The following is a 16,126-nucleotide window of genomic DNA, read 5'->3' as shown; positions in this document are numbered from 1 at the left end:
TCATGGGGGTTGATATTTCTAGAGTGAGTGGTGGTCAAGTCAAGCTTCTCGATAAGAAGGGAACGAAGAAGAGCCTATCAGTGCAAAGTGGATGATCAGGAAAGATGTTATGAAGTGACTTTAGTACATGCACATTAATGAGTCAGCGATGCATACTGATGCCGTTCACCAATTTCCTGATTCTTCTGAAGCAATTTTGTCAACCTCAGGTTCTTGCGGGATCTCGCCCGGGGCAATGAAAGGAGGTTGTAATGGGTTGTGGTGGTTCGCAAGGAAAAAGGGGGAGTTCCACCTGTCGATAGGCTGGATGGTATAGCTGCCAGAATCGGAAGGGTCCATCGTTATGAAGGTTAGTGTTGGTGCAGCAGTCAGTAAAAACGTGACTTGGTGTTGTTGTGAAAAGTTGAGGAAGTAGCTGTGATGGGATGGTTGTGCAGATTGGCATGATCACTGGCGGCTACCCAATGTTCCCTTATATAGAATATATCCATAATCACATTCACCCATTCGATCTAGGAAATCTGCGGAGTGTAAAAGCCTCTTTGGTTTGATGAGCGTTTCGGCAGCATACGGTCGCAGATTCCAAGAAAAGAAGGCTCGCGAGTTACAGGCGAGCTGAGGAAAGGAGGAGTAGGCGGCAGTGGCGTAGAGAAAGGACGGAATGGGAGACGAGAGATGATAGGGTCGTTCTCATGCATATCATACCAAGTAGTCGTTGGATGATTAACACGACTCAAGGGTCCTTTGGTGACCTCCCTTCCGTGCACAGATCCACCACGCACGGTGTTTCCAGCTCGCCTCCAGCCACTTAGTTCCTTCCTTCCTTCCTTTATTTGCGCAAAGAATTTGTCGCTTCTCCGGTCTTCCCCTTTTGCTTCCAACCACTTGATTTTCTTTGAGTCCCGAATTCAATGCCTAAAACCACCAACCCCAAAGCCAAGCCTTCTCTGGCCAAACCAAAATTACAGACCAAGGCAAAGAAGTCCAGACAGTCTTCCTCATCATCTGCGGATATGTCGCTGCTCCCCTTATCACCTAAATGCGACGCGTCACTCGATTTGACTAAAGACCTTGTCCTTCAGATAGTTTTGGCCAAGTTGCAAAGCTCGAAGACCTGTGATTGGTATGCTCTCAGTCAAAAGCTGAACAAGGATGAAAAACGAGGATGGGAAAAAAAGAAGGGGGAGATTACTGGGACGGAGCTACATGATCTCTACCACAATGTGAGTGGGAGCGTGTTGTAGAAGATGGTTCCTACTGACATGGACAAGCGCATCCTACCGGCTTTGAAATCAGGGATTGCTCTTTGGAGTGATGGTAACAATGAGCGACGACATGTATCTGCTTCCTCTTCCGGGTCAGATGTACGTCCCACCGAAGGAACTATTGCCCCTTTCTCAAGAAGTGGAAAGGGGAACACAGAGTCGAGGCCCAAGAGAACGTCTGCCAAAAATGGAAAAAGCAGGATGGTTGATTCGGAGTTAGACGAGTTTTGAAGGATCCGTATGGGAGGACGATTGACCATGGGGGTCGAAGTTTTGGTTGAAGAGACATTTTTGTGAGTAGTTAAACAGGTAAGGGACGCTTGACTTTACCGAGCTGTATGCAAAGCCCGAATTTTATGTGCACTTTATATATATGTCGTATGTATGGAATGAACTATATTTCGTCGTCGGAAAAGATGTCCTCTTCCGGGAAGTCCCCCACTGTGACTTTCGCAGATCTGACAAAAACAGCATGCTTTGGTAAGCATGAGAAGTATCTCGTGCCCTCAATTCTGACAAGGGATCAGCATAAATCCTGGTTTAAGCACTCCCTCTGTTACTCACTCTCCATCTCCTTTCCCCAGAGGCTCGTCAAGCTCTACTCCAACCCAGATTCCACCCTTTCCGATCTTTGCTTCCCCGACAAACCTCACTGTGCCTCTTTTTGCCATCCCATCTTCACCATGTGATACCTCACACCTCTTTCCTGGGACGATAGTCGGGTCCATGATCATTGGGGGAGGAGGAAGAGGGGAATCGAGAGTGGTTGGAGCATCAGCAAATCGTCCTAGCTTGTTGGCTTTCAGATGAGCAAGGACAGTGTCTGAACGAGCAGCGTATTCTTCAGGGCTCAGTTCAAAACGCTCTAGATTGGATTCGTCGGTGAATTCCCCTGGGCGGTAGTTAGGATCGATATTGTCTACCTGTTGGCAGGAAAGGGTTAGCTTTGCTTTCGATGGCTGTAAAAAAGGAAATCGTACTTTAATACAATTCCATTCCTCCAGACCGTAGCTTGCCAATGTCCGGGAGTCGTCATCAAGCACCGCCAAAGGAGGGCCAGAGGTCTGATCGGCCGATCGACAGATTTTTATTACTTGATACTGAGGTGAAATACCGGTAATTGGGGTGAGCTTATCCTATTAAAAGTGAGTGGCCGCAATTCCCGGGACGTGGAAGAGCAAGTGAGCTTTACCTTGAGCTGCTGAACAGTGAGACCCGAATCAAATCTGCGCTCCGAATGGGTATCGGGAGAGGTTACAAAGACACTGAGATAGGGCATGGCGGATTTCACGATGCTATTGGAATCAATTCTTGACAATCGTCCACAAGCGCAATGGGACGTTAATAAGGACAAACGACAAGATTAGATTATGATGCGACCAAAACGCGGAACGCGTCTCATCGGCTATACAAGGGACTGGTGGGGGGGTCTGGTGCTGCGGAGATAGCGGCATCTCCGTTTCGAGTCGGAAACCTCGGTCAAAAGAAAGCAACCAGCAAAAAAACGGAACTCTGACATCGACTTGATTTATATCATCTCAAGGCAAGAACAAAACAGGCCAGGCGAAAGAAAAGGCAACATGTCTTCGTCCTCCGCCGATGTCCTCAAAATCTCCATCCTGGGGAATGAGTCCATCCACGTTGGATTCCATCTCCTTCCCTACATCTTCAAAACCATCACAACCACTCTCCCCTCCTCCACCTATGTCCTTATCACCGATACAAATCTCTCCGCAATCTATCTCAATGACTTCAAAGCCTCATTTGAAGAGGCTGCATCCGAGGCCGACAACAAGGCGAGATTCCTCGTCTATGAAGTCGCTCCCGGAGAGGGCGCAAAGAGCCGAAAAGTCAAGGGCGAAATCGAGGATTGGATGCTTGATAACAAGTGCACCAGAGATACTGTGATCCTTGCATTCGGTGGTGGTGTCATTGGCGACCTTACTGGATTTGTTGCTGCTACTTTGTGGGTTCCTTGTTTTGGATGGTGACGAGTTGCGCTGATTCTTGGCTTGGATAGTATGCGAGGCGTCAAGTTTGTCCAAATCCCGACGACCCTTCTTGCCATGGTTGACTCTTCTGTTGGTGGAAAGACCGCTATCGACACCCCACATGGCAAGAACCTCATTGGTGCATTCTGGCAGCCCAGCTACATCTTCGTTGACCTCGCTTTCCTTACTACACTTCCTACCAGGGAAGTCTCCAATGGCATGGCCGAGGTAATCAAGGTAAGTCATCTAAATTGAGGCGTATCGGACTTTCTGACCGAAAGATAGACTGCCGCTATCTGGAAAGATGATGATTTCGCTCTCCTTGAGTCACGTTCTGCCGAGATTTCTCTAGCAGCCTCTTCTCGCCCCACTGGCGTCCCTACTGCTGGTCGTTTCGTCTCTGACCGCTCTCACGCTCAGTCTCTCCTTCTTCAGGTCGTTTCTGGATCAATCTATGTTAAGGCTCATATCGTGACTATCGATGAACGAGAGACTGGTCTTCGAAACCTTGTCAACTTTGGACATACCATCGGACATGCCATCGAGGCTGTCCTTACTCCCGCAATGCTTCACGGCGAGTGTGTCTCAGTTGGTATTGTTCTTGAGGCCGAAGTCGCTAGACAACTCGGTATTCTTAGTCAAGTGGCTGTCGGACGTCTTACCAGATGTCTTCAAGCTTATGGCTTACCAGTCTCCCTCTCTGATAGGCGAATTACCGCCCTTCCTGCCTCGAGCCAGCTTTCCGTTGACCGTCTTCTCGACATTATGAAGATTGACAAGAAGAACTCGGGTCCTGCCAAAAAAATCGTTCTCCTCTCTCGGATTGGCAAAACTTACGAGGAGAAGGCATCTGTCGTTGCCGACGACGTCATCAGCAAAGTCTTGTGCGAAGCAGTCACTGTAAAGGCTGCCACTCCCACCAAATCCCCAATTACCATGGCTACTCCTGGAAGTAAGAGCATCTCTAATCGTGCTTTGGTGCTTGCTGCCCTTGGTAAGGGCACGTGTAGGGTAAGGAACCTCTTGCACTCTGACGATACTGCCGTCATGATGAATGCTCTCGTAGAGCTCAAGGTAGGTTTGGCCATTGTTACCCTTGTCCACGTCGGAGTCCTAATTGTCAATTTAGGGCGCTGTATTTTCCTGGGAAGATGGTGGCGATACCATTGTCGTTGAAGGCGGAGGTGGCATTCTCTCCACTCCAGCAAAGGGCAAGGAGCTTTATCTCGGTAATGCCGGCACTGCCAGTCGATTTCTCACCACTGTTTGCGCCATGGTCTCAGGCTCTGCTTCAAGCGAGAGATCGACGGTCATCACTGGCAACGCTCGTATGAAGCAACGTCCCATCGGGCCTTTGGTCGACGCTCTCACCGCCAATGGCGCGAAGGTCAAGTATCTCGAGTCTACGGGATGCCTCCCACTTGATATCGACACAGACGGTTTCCGTGGAGGGCACATCCAGCTTGCTGCATCTGTATCTTCCCAATACGTCTCCTCAATCCTTCTTTGCGCTCCTTACGCTGCTGAGCAAGTCACCCTTGAGCTTACTGGTGGGCAGGTCATTTCACAGCCCTACATCGATATGACCATCGCCATGATGAAACAATTTGGTGCCACCGTCGAGCGTCAGAAGGATGAGCAAGGTAACTTGCTTGACATCTACGTGATTCCCAAGTGTACGTATGTCAATCCTCCCGAGTACAGCGTCGAATCCGATGCGTCCAGTGCTACCTACCCCCTTGCGATCGCGGCCATCACTGGTACCACCTGTACTATATCCAACATTGGCTCTTCTTCTCTTCAGGGTGATGCTCGATTTGCCAAAGAAATCCTCGAACCCATGGGTTGTATTGTTGAACAGACACTTACCAGCACCAAGGTCACCGGCCCTCCTGTGGGCACTTTGAGGGCACTCGGTAACGTTGACATGGAGCCCATGACAGATGCTTTCTTGACTGCATCAGTATTGGCTGCTGTGGCTGTGAAGCCTTGTCTGCCTGAGAGAAAGGTCGAGGGTTTGCCCGAAACCGCTTCAAGGATCTACGGTATCGCCAACCAAAGAGTTAAGGAGTGTAACAGAATCCAAGCCATGAGGGATCAACTTGGTAAGTTATGCAATGCGATACTTGCTGCCCGTATGCTAATACATTTGATTAGCGAAATTCGGTATTGAGACTGACGAATTTGACGACGGTATCATCATTTTTGGCAAGCCTGAAGCCTCGCTCTTCCGAGGTGCCTCTATTCACTGCTATGACGATCATCGCGTGGCCATGGCATTTGCGGTGTTGTCGTGTATCATCGACGAGACCATTATCGAGGAAAAGCGTTGCGTTGAGAAGACTTGGCCCAATTTCTGGGATGACTTACAAAACAAGGTGCGCAATGAGTTTGTAAGGCATTTGCTTATGCTGACGTGGCCATGATACATGTTAGATTGGCGTTGCTGTGGAAGGTGTAGAGCTTGAAACGCACAACCAGGCCTCCACCTCTGCCAAACCGGTTTCTCCCATCGACCAATCCCAGTCCGATCGACCCATCTTCCTTATCGGTATGCGTGGTGCTGGCAAGACTTACGTTGGTCGAATGGCTGCCGACATCCTTTCTGGCCAGTTCACTGACGCCGATGATGTTTTCGCTCAGGAGAGCCACCAGACTGTATCCGAATTTGTTGCGGCCAACGGATGGGACGAATTTAGGAAGAAGGAGACCGAGATCCTAAGCAAGTTCGTTGAGGAACACAGGGGTAATCACGTTATCGCTCTTGGGGGTGGTATAGTGGAAACTGAAACGGCGAGAGAGACCTTGAAGGCACACGTGGCTAAGGGTGGCCATGTCGTTCACGTTACCAGGGCACTGGAGGACATTGAGGCCTACCTTGACTCCATCGGAAATACCGCTGTTAGACCCAACTGGGGTGAGACCTTCGCAGACGTTTTTAAGAGGAGGGAGCCTTGGTACCAGGCTTGTTCCAGCCACGAATTCTATAATGTCCTTGAAGCAGTCGGCGGTCAGACGCATGAGGAACATACCAAGGCGATGCGAGCGGAATGCGGAAGATTCTTCAAGTTTATCACTGGTCGAGAATCTAATCGCCCACGTTTGAGCGTCGGAAATCCTACATCTTTCTTGTCATTGACCTTTCCTGACGTCACTCCCGCTTTGATCCACCTCGACGAGCTTACAGAGGGAGCCGATGCAGTTGAGTTCCGAGTCGATCTTCTTAGCACAACCGGTCAAGCTCCTACACGTCCGGCTCTTCCTCCTATCTCTTTTGTGGCGAAACAGCTTGCTAGCCTTCGTCTTGCTACCACATTGCCGATTGTTTTCTCTGTAAGGTCCAAGGACCAAGGAGGTATGGTTCCTTCCGACAATGCAGAAGCCTATGGGGCTTTGGTTCGTCTCGGTTTGCGTTGCGCTTGCGAGTATGTTGATCTCGAAGTTTGCTGGCCGGAGCAGCTCCTTGACAGTATCGTCCAATTAAAGCGTGAGACACACATCATTGCTTCTTGGCACGACTGGACAGGCGACATGGCATGGGATGGTGAGGAGATGAAGGCCAAACATGTTTTGTGTGAGAAGTACGGTGATGTCGCGAAGATCGTTGGTACGGCTAAGTCTGGATTGGACAACGCCAAACTTGCAATCTTTGTTGGTGAAGTTCAAAGCCATCCTGGAGCCAAGCCTTTGTTGGCTATCAACATGGGTGCCGCTGGACAACTTTCCAGAATTTTGAACCCAATCCTCACTCCTGTGACCCATGACGCCCTTCCTTCTCGAGCCGCTCCTGGTCAACTCACTGCCCGCGAAATTCTCCAAGCTCGTGCCCTCACTGGCTCCCTCCCAGCCAAGAAGTTCGTGCTTTTCGGCAGTCCCATTGCTCACTCCGTCTCGCCGTTATTGCACAACGCCGGCTTCGCCACCTTGGGTTTGCCCCATACCTATAGGTTGCACGAGTCCGAGAAAGTTGATCAGGGAGTCTTGGAAGTGATTCGATCCCCAGATTTTGGTGGCGCGAGCGTCACTATCCCACTCAAGCTTGATATCATTCCTCATCTTGATTCGGTTTCGGAAGATGCCAAGATCATTGGAGCTGTCAACACTGTCATCCCTCGGGGTGGTAAGCTCCATGGCGAGAACACTGACTGGCAGGCTATTCATCAGGCTGCTGCGCAGAATCTCGATGCTGATGCCCTCAGCTATGGATCTTCCACCGCTCTCGTGATCGGTGCTGGTGGTACTTGTCGTGCGGCGATTTACGCAATGCACAAGCTCCGATTCAAGACCATCTACTTGTTCAACCGGACACCTGAGAACGCTGCGAAAGTCAAGGCTTCTTTCCCTGAGTCTTACAACATCGCAGTCGTCACATCTCTCTCTTCTTTGCCTGAGGCTCCTGTTGTAGTCGTCTCTACTGTCCCTGGTAACTCTTTGACACTCGACACATTTTCTCAAGGGATCTATTTACCATCTGAAGTGCTTTCCCGTCCGAAGGGTGTTGCCATTGACTTGGCTTACAAGCCTCATATGACTGCCTTGTTGCATGCTGCGGAAAAGAAGGAAGGGTGGAAGGTCGTACCTGGTGTAGAGATCTTGTGTTTGCAAGGATTCAAGCAGTTTGAAGAATGGACTGGCAAGAGAGCGCCCCAGAAGAAGATGAGGAAGGCAGTTTTGGACAAATACTTCGCGTAGTGTCTTGCGCCGGATAGATATGCATGCAGTCTGCTCAATATACCGTGATATTCTGAGACATAAGTTGACCATCCGTATACCACTGCACTATCATCTGATGGCGGAAGGATTTGATTACGTAATCTTTTAGGGCACGGTCCCGAGATTTCGGCAAGTATTACCAGCTGTTGACTCACCCACGCTATTCATCCTTCTGTCCCCCGCCTCTTTTCCTCTTTCCACACATCTTTCCACACATCTAAAGCAATGCTTCCTCAACGCCCCCCCTGGGTTGTCAAAGATATTGCTAACATCTTAGGCCTCGGTGTGTTCCGCCGTTCCGCCCAAGCCAAAACCGTCATAGTAGCTGACACTACGCTCCAGACGATGAATCGGTGAAGCAAATGATCGTGCCCGACCTCGAGAGCCAGAATATTGAACCCAGGCTTCGCACACATTTACAAGTATGTATGGAGACGTTTCATCCGATACTGAACTAATAACCCATTGTAGGATTTCTTAGGTCCCTCCCAAGCAGCAAAAGACTTCACTTCCCGTTATCTCGCTCTACGCTTCCCATCCCTCACCAACACTCCTTCTTCAGTTCCTAACACTCAGCTTACTCCCGATGCCGATATACTCAAATCAAAAGCAAAAGCGAAGACACCCGCTCATGTCTCCACTCCCACTGCCGGTAGCAGCTCTGGTATTAGTACCAAAGAGTTTGAGGCGGCGTTTGGCCCTGGTGGGAAGGTATATATGAAAAATAGGAATGCCGACGATACATCTTTCCAAATCGGAAGGTCTTCTCAACCAGGTGGGTCCCGGTCGGGATCCAACACTCCTTTATCCAGGCAGAGGCAAGGCGGGGCGATATCTGTCAGTATCGTGGAAAAGCCCAAGTCATCCGCGGGAGTCGGAAGTGGAAAAGGCAAGGGCAAAGTGGAAAAGATTTGGGATGTACCCAAGAGCAAAGAGGTCAAAAAGATTGAAGCGATCATTGCAAGTTTGAGAAGTATTCAGGAAAGTGGGCCAAAGCCCGGTGAAGGTTACAACTGTTTTTGTCAGGGTAAGTGCGGTTCTTTATGGCTGTCTGGCCAAGCAGTGTTGACATATCATTGTAGCTCGGATGCACCCTCTATCACCATACACTCCTATTTGTCAAACATGCGCTCTCATTATCTGCAAGTTGCATGCGCCTCATCTTCCTTGCCCTTCTTGCGCCCAACCCCTTTACAATCCCGCCCAACTTACCCGCCTCATCCTCAAGGTGGAAACTGACCTCGAAGATCAGATGGAGAAGGAGCGTGTCGAAGAGCTGGAGCGTGAACGTGAGAGACAGGAAATGTTGCAAGCAGAAAGCGGCGGTGGACAATTTCCTAGCTTGGCCTCCGGGTCAGCTAGCGCAACAGGGACAAACAACGTACCCCTCGGAGGAGCCAGGAAAGTTATCTCAATTGGGGCAAAAGACAAGGGGAAAGGTCGAGCCACGGTTACCACTACCACGTACCGTACTGGGTCCTCTGCACCGTCTCCTCGCCTCACAACTCCACCGCCGGAGAATATCATGCCTCGCCCACGTTCAATACCTGTTGATCGGATTAAGGCCGAGAAGGAACTTACGAAGGTCCTCAGTTGGAGGAAGGAGGAAGGCAAGCCGTGGGGTGACATGAAGGCAGAGAAAAGGGGAAATGCAATGAAATATGTCGGGGTGGACGTAATTGTGATGAGTCAAGTCAATGAGAACACCATGGGAAGGAGAAGAAAGGGAAAGCTGAAGACTGGAGAAGCAGGAAGGGTCGTACCAGGAGCTCAAACCAAAGCGTAAATACCTTCGGAGTCGTTCTATACTATCCACCATATGGCCGGTATGATCTACTGCAGTATAACGGAAGTTAAATATTGATGGTATTATTAAATGAAGGACGCGAATCATGCTTGGCTGACCTCCTTCCGATTCTTAGCAAAAGCCTGCATCTACATATCTGATTCGTACTCACTAGCACCTTTTTTTACACCTTTTATTAACCTCGGCACCTTCCCGTCATTATTATTCACTTCGATTTGCATCATCTTTTCCAGATACCTTTTCATGTTTTTGTTTTTAAATTTTCTTCAGTGCACATTCAAGCTCGTATGTTATTATCTTTCTATAGGTGTTGTGCTTATCAGCACTGAGAAGAGAAGATTAATCGTTGACTCAGCACAAGTAGTAGATTCAAGGCTACGCCCGACGTACAGATCGATTTCCTAACAAATACCTGGTTTGGTTTCTGGTGAAAGTATTTTATAATCAATCTGGATACTGGATGTTCGAATCATCAACTTCTAGACTATCGTTAGGCTGTTGATATTATGCAGTATAACACTCTTCCACAACTGCTATTACCGATCTCTTATTTATCATGTGGACTATGAAGCTTCATACTGACGAGATCATAAGAAGGCTGATCTTGACTGCCGTAGCCGTCAGAAGGTTCGAAACGAAAAATCTGCATGCATACATCATGGAAAGCTCGATAAAAGCACTTTTTCTACACAGCGTACCTCCCGCCACTCGCACCCGCTCTATCGACCGCATTAAGTGCTTGTACTGATCCTTCGACCAGCACCCTTCGAATTTCTTCTACAGCAGCCCTCACTCTCATTTCGTCGTTGCTCTCTATCAACAGACTCAACTTGGGTTCACCACCCAACGCAGGTTCCTCCCCAGGCGGGTAAAATCTGCCTCGCATTGTGATACTTGCTCCTGAAACTTCTTGCAGCAAAGTCATTTGCTCCTTATTGGTAGCCTTCCAACGAGCCTTTTGAGGGTAATCATTGATGGGGAAAATAGCATGCCAGTCGGTAGCGTCGGGATCTTTTGTTCTCGCACCAGGAGCAAGACGAGGTGCAGAGGTGGCTGCCGCCAGACCAAGTTTCTCGGCTTTGGTGAGTTCGATAGATTGGGTAAGTTTGGCCACCACATTTGCCAGATTCGCCGCATCTACGCCTCGGCCCTCCTTCTTTGCCTTCTCCAGTGCCGCCAGTGTTTGTGCTGGCAAAGAGGCCACGGCGTTCTTCGGGTTAAATACAGGTTGAGAGGACACGCGGTCCGGCGCAGGGCCATTGACGATATCAACCTTGATTTCTGTGAATGTATAGTCTGCTTCACCCTTGTGAGAGGTCTCTGGAGGCTTGAACTCATTCGTCTTGGCTTTGTAGGGGATGACAGCACCCTCACGCGAGGAGAGTGACAGGGCTTCAGACGTATCGCCGTAGGTGGTCTTTTCAGCTCGGTCTTTCTCCTCCCGACGGCGTTCGATTCGCTCGAGACCTTTACCACTGTATCCACTACCAGCTGCTCGGGCTTTGCCAGACTTGATCTTACCGAGGAATGCTAATTTACCATCAGTGATTTTCATCATAAGGGTAAAAAGTCTACTTACAATCCGACATCTTTTTCAGGTCATCGGGGATGAATGCCTTACTCGCTTCCAAAGCTCGTACGATGTCGACGGAGAACCTTTCCTGCTCCGGCGTGATAAATGTTATGCAAGTGCCTTTGTTCCCCGCACGACCTGTTCGGCCAGCACGATGAACATAGTCTTCCATATGGTTAGGTGCGTCATAATTCTTTTGAAGAATCAGCATACAGCCTCATGATGGACAAACGAGAAACTCACAATGACAAGCTTCAACTCTTTTACATCCAAACCCCTTGCCGCTACTGAAGTCGCCACAATTATAGGCACATCACCATTCTTGAAGTTTTTGATCGCTTCATCTCGATCGACCTGCTCTTTACCGCCGTGCAGTGAAGCACAGACATAACCTCTCTGTAGCAGTTCTCTAAATAGATCATCCGCACTTTCTTGACGGTCTACAAAGATAAGGGTGCGGAAATCATCTTCGTCCTTGTGCTCCTCGCCCATCTCACCAAGAATTTCAAGCAAACGTGTGAACTTCGTATCACCATCACGCACTTCGACACGCTGGTCAATTTCGGGTGCAACAACACTTCTGCCTCCGACTGTGATCTCCAAAGGCTTCACCAAAATTCTCCTCGCAAGTGATTCCATTGTCTTGGGGAATGTTGCTGAGAATAGAACCTTCTGGGCGCTCGGTCTAACATTATTGATAATTTTCATGACTTGAGGTTCAAAGCCCATATCAAACATTCGGTCGGCCTCATCCATAACGATGTAAGTGGTGCGTCGGACGTTTGTGACTCGGCCGTTATTGGCGGTGAGAAGGTCAATCATTCGGCCAGGAGTGCAAATAACCACTTCGGCACCTTTCTTCATGGCAGCGATATCCTCACTAATTGACGAACCGCCGACGCAGCAGGAAGCCTACATGCAAAACTTAGCTCGACAGTCTTTAATTAGGAAGACCTGAACTTACCCTAATGTTGAGCACCTTAAGAAAGGGCTGGCATTCTTTGTAAATCTGAGAGGCCAACTCCCTGGTAGGTGACATGACAACCGCAATAGGCCCTTCACTACCGGACACAGGCCTTTGGTCGCGAACGTGACGGAGCATTGGCAAGAGGAAAGCAACAGTCTTACCGGAACCGGTTTTAGCAATACCGATGACGTCTCGGCCGGACATTATAGCTGGGATAGCCTGAGCTTGAATGGACGTGGGTGTTTCCCAACCTTGGTGCTTGATTACATCGAGGCTATTAAACGTCAGAATATTGTATTTCGCATACAATAAGATGATAGACTTACCACCCCTGAGGCAGGCCAAAGGCGCCCCAGTTCCTAACTGGCTTTGGAGCATCCTGTCCTCGAATTTTGATGCCGTCCATTTCCAAACGCACTAACTCAGCCTCTTCCTCATCCATCTCCAATACTTCAACAGGCGGTACGTAGAAAGCCTTGCGGAAAGGTTCATAGTCGATCTTGGAATGGTCAGGAGGAGGAAGATCTTTCTTGCGTGATTTAGCCGCAGCTTGTCTTCAATGAGTTGTAAGCATATGCTCTTTGGTTTGGAGAAAAATGAAACGCACTGCAACAACGCCTCCGCTTCGGCAAGCTTATCCTTCTCCACGACTTGTCCCTGATTTTCGTCGTCGCTGCCATCCTCAGCAACCCGCAACCCCATTCGCTTGGCGTCCGCCTTGTTCACCTCTACGACCTGCTGCACGTTGTCTCTCATGAACGCATCCAACGGGTCCTCTTCCTCATCTTCTTCCGCTTTCTTGTCTATATCCATCTTCTCCTCCTTCTCCTCCTCCTTTTTCACCACCGTATCATCATCTTCATCTCCATCCGCCACTGCCAAGTCTGCACCAATGGAGCCCACCTGAGCCGCGTCTCCTGACTGGACTTCAGGATCAAAATCAGGTAGATCGAGCTTCTGAAGTTTGCGGTCAGATGTATCTTCGTCGTCAAGAGCAGCCATGCTACGTTTGAGTGGCGTTGGATTTGTGGGTTTGAGTGGGAGACCGATACGAGAGAGGGAAAAGGCGGTAGGTTTAGGCGGCAGGCCAGCTACAGTATCCCGATTAGTAATGGATCCAACAGAGGGAGGCCAAATTGCACTCACAGGTAACGGGGGGAGGTGCAGTGCTCTTCGGCTCAGGTGTTGCAGCTGCAGACTTGCCCTCCTTCAAGGCACGCTGGCGCTTCCAAGTTTCCAGTCTCTCTTTTGCCTTTCGTTTCTTCTCCTCTTCAGTTTCCGGAACAGGTGAAGCTAATGATACAATAGGATCCACACGAATGGTCGACATAGGAGATCTCCTCTCAGAATCTCTCTTGCGGTCAGAACCTCGATCCCTCTCTTCTCGCCGCCTGTCATCTTTATCGTCTCTCCTCCGTCTGTCTCGGTCATCATCACGATATCTGTCCTTATCTCGCCTCCTATCATAATCCCTATCTCTATCCCTGTAGTCTCTAGTCCTATCCCTTTCCCTTTCCCTATCTCTCTCTCGGTCCCTCGAATAATCGTCGTCGTACCTCGAGGCTTTTCGGTCGTCTTGACGTCTAGAAGAGGAGCTCGGGTGAGATCGGTCGTACCGGGAAGGCGAGGGGCTGCGATAGCTCCTGTTCGATGATCTATACGGTGATCTAGGCATTTCTGGATGTGCAAGATGGGATGTGGAGTTAACAAATACGTAGAGGAGGTGAGTAATAAAAGGGAAACGGCAAAGTCGTCGAGGAACGGAATCAAAATGAACAATAAAGAAAATGATGGCGTGGAGGGCAATTCAATCTATCGTCCGTTCGACCGTCCACCGACGGTCGGTACAGGCAAAACCGTACGCGATATTACTGCTGCTACAATTGTCTCTGTTTAGTTGGTCTTTACATTTTGTTACGGTATAATTAGCTCAGTTTTTTTCTGTAAACCAATCAGATCTGAAGTTGAATCAGTGCTCAGTATGGGATCCCCTTCCTCTTCGGCACGTCTTACACTACTCCCTTCCAATTATCTCTCATCCCAGAATCCCTCTTCGGAGATTACCCTCCAATCGCTTATAGATGTGTCCGATCGCATGGCAAATGAAGCCAAAGAGGCCCTTCCGTACAACTTTGATGAGTGTTCTTATAGCAAAGGTTACTTGAGACAATCTGTATGGTCATGTTTAGGTGCGTTTAGGTCGGAAAAAACGGCACGTACGCTGCTGATTATTCCTGCAGATTGCGGCGAGAAAGGCGTGTGCTACGGCTGTTCTATATCTTGTCATTCGGGTAAGCCCAGCCATCACTATATTGATTTTGATCAAACTGATGTATATCGAAAGAACATCGACTGATAGAGCTCTGGACCAAGCGATCTTTCCGGTGCGACTGTCCGACGGTCTCAATGCAAGCAGAACAACCATCTGGTAGCAAACGACGCAAATGTGTACTTAATCGGCCAGAAACACAGCCGCAGCTTCCAAATGAAAAGAACCGCTATTCCAAGAATTTTCAAGGCAAGTTTTGCAGATGTGGCAGGGATTATGATCCCGAGACAGAAGAGGAAGCCATGTTATGCTGTTTGGGGTGCGAGGTTGGTCTAATAAATGTCCTTTCAATTTTAAGGCTTGTCGGCTTATTCAGTTAGTAGGACTGGTTTCACGAGACATGCCTCAATCTACGGCAACTGGGAGATAAGACATCGAATCTCACGCAGCCTGTAGCAAAAGATTCTCAGCTTCCAACACTCGTGACGGCTCCAGACGATGCATCATCTGTTTTAATCGCCGAAGAGGTCGAAGAAGAAGAAGAAGATGAACAGGTCCTGATCCCTTCGGATACCTACGACTCTCTCATATGTGGTGAATGTGTTCTCTCAAACCCATTCTTGACCTCTCAAGCAGGGAAGGAGGGTTTCATGATAATTGAACCGAGAGAATCAAGCTGGGTAGTCATCGGAAGAAACATGAGGCACGAGGATGAGATAAAAATCGGGCTAGGGGAGAAAAGAGGTCTGGAGGAGAACGAGGAGGCGAGCAAAAGGGTAAAACTGGATGACGGGTCAGAAGCGCGAGGAGGAGACGCATTTACGGATAGTGAGAAAAGGAAGGGGAAAGGAGACGTCTTTTTAGCTCACGGGGTGAGGAACAGACTCAAATCCCAGCTTGATGTTTGTATTTCGTTCAGCGATCAATTTTGCCAGCTGAACTGATGGGTCTGCAGATGAATACCATTTCAAGTCTTCCATTCCCTTTGGAGGATGAGGAGATTTACGAGCCTCCGCAAGATGTGGAGCAAGGTGAGTTTATTACAATCATCTGTTCCACAAGTGACTGGCTAACCCAAGGCTGCGGAGTAGAAGAAACGATAGAAGAGGCCACTTCACGGGTCGTCTCTTCCCTTCCTCGCATACAAGCAATAGAAGCTTTGCATGGCTATCAAAGGCTCAAGTAAGGCCGATTTTGAGCTATTTTTGCATTTGGAGAACGCTTTTTGATATGGTTATAGGGAACAACTGAACGATATGCTCCGATCTCACGTACAGTCAGGCAAAACGGTCAGCAAAGAAGACATTGAAGAGTTATTTGAGAAGCTCAAAGCTACTCGGGAGAGGAGATGAAGCATGGACTGTTGTAGTGTTTTGAGATCCGAGTACTAGTTGTCTATCGTCTGATGCATGATTGTAATCGCTATTGACATGCAGGCGTTTGAGGTGCGGCGGCGGTGTCCACCTGTTGTCCGTCGTTGCCACCGGCGGTGAAAGGGGGAGTATAGCCGGAGAGCGAGGGTTGTTTTGCCTCCACCGACT

At 49.1% G+C, this 16,126-nt stretch overlaps 6 protein-coding genes across 6 annotated transcripts; 4 read left to right on the top strand and 2 right to left on the bottom strand.

Annotated features, from left to right (window-relative positions):
* The first annotated feature begins 717 nt into the window (after nt 1-717).
* Nucleotides 718-1,654, top strand: CNB02005 (hypothetical protein). Its single transcript, XM_024658471.1, has 2 exons — nt 718-1,223; nt 1,272-1,654. Exons 1-2 carry the CDS (start codon nt 912-914, stop codon nt 1,494-1,496), a joined length of 537 nt encoding a protein of 178 aa, XP_024514209.1. The 5' UTR covers nt 718-911; the 3' UTR covers nt 1,497-1,654.
* CNB02000 (tubulin-folding cofactor B, putative) lies at nt 1,530-2,623 on the bottom strand. The gene is made up of 4 exons (XM_569128.2): nt 2,458-2,623; nt 2,246-2,401; nt 1,830-2,188; nt 1,530-1,777 (listed from the first exon to the last, which is right to left on the bottom strand). The coding sequence occupies exons 1-4, from the start codon at nt 2,542-2,544 to the stop codon at nt 1,660-1,662; spliced, it is 720 nt and encodes a 239-aa protein (XP_569128.1). The 5' UTR covers nt 2,545-2,623; the 3' UTR covers nt 1,530-1,659.
* A 170-nt stretch (nt 2,624-2,793) lies between these two features.
* CNB01990 (aromatic amino acid family biosynthesis-related protein, putative) lies at nt 2,794-7,997 on the top strand. The gene is made up of 6 exons (XM_569127.2): nt 2,794-3,231; nt 3,286-3,493; nt 3,542-4,330; nt 4,386-5,361; nt 5,414-5,634; nt 5,693-7,997. The coding sequence occupies exons 1-6, from the start codon at nt 2,846-2,848 to the stop codon at nt 7,946-7,948; spliced, it is 4,836 nt and encodes a 1,611-aa protein (XP_569127.1). The 5' UTR covers nt 2,794-2,845; the 3' UTR covers nt 7,949-7,997.
* Nucleotides 7,998-8,139: 142 nt separating this feature from the next.
* On the top strand, nt 8,140-9,862 carry CNB01980 (expressed protein). The gene is made up of 4 exons (XM_569126.2): nt 8,140-8,252; nt 8,312-8,391; nt 8,441-8,996; nt 9,052-9,862. Exons 1-4 carry the CDS (start codon nt 8,195-8,197, stop codon nt 9,753-9,755), a joined length of 1,398 nt encoding a protein of 465 aa, XP_569126.1. The 5' UTR covers nt 8,140-8,194; the 3' UTR covers nt 9,756-9,862.
* Nucleotides 9,863-10,405: 543 nt separating this feature from the next.
* Nucleotides 10,406-14,059, bottom strand: CNB01970 (pre-mRNA splicing factor, putative). Its single transcript, XM_569125.2, has 7 exons — nt 13,463-14,059; nt 12,924-13,407; nt 12,643-12,870; nt 12,314-12,590; nt 11,593-12,261; nt 11,356-11,542; nt 10,406-11,306 (listed from the first exon to the last, which is right to left on the bottom strand). The coding sequence occupies exons 1-7, from the start codon at nt 13,989-13,991 to the stop codon at nt 10,462-10,464; spliced, it is 3,219 nt and encodes a 1,072-aa protein (XP_569125.1). The 5' UTR covers nt 13,992-14,059; the 3' UTR covers nt 10,406-10,461.
* Nucleotides 14,060-14,149: 90 nt separating this feature from the next.
* Nucleotides 14,150-16,007, top strand: CNB01960 (conserved hypothetical protein). Its single transcript, XM_569124.2, has 7 exons — nt 14,150-14,505; nt 14,557-14,607; nt 14,661-14,911; nt 14,969-15,487; nt 15,541-15,616; nt 15,677-15,767; nt 15,826-16,007. Exons 1-7 carry the CDS (start codon nt 14,298-14,300, stop codon nt 15,935-15,937), a joined length of 1,308 nt encoding a protein of 435 aa, XP_569124.1. The 5' UTR covers nt 14,150-14,297; the 3' UTR covers nt 15,938-16,007.
* The last annotated feature ends 119 nt before the right edge of the window (nt 16,008-16,126 follow it).

Source organism: Cryptococcus neoformans (genome assembly GCF_000091045.1).
Source record: "Cryptococcus neoformans var. neoformans JEC21 chromosome 2 sequence".
Classification (NCBI taxonomy): Eukaryota; Fungi; Basidiomycota; class Tremellomycetes; order Tremellales; family Cryptococcaceae; genus Cryptococcus; species Cryptococcus deneoformans.
This window is presented reverse-complemented; position numbering and strand designations above follow the sequence as displayed.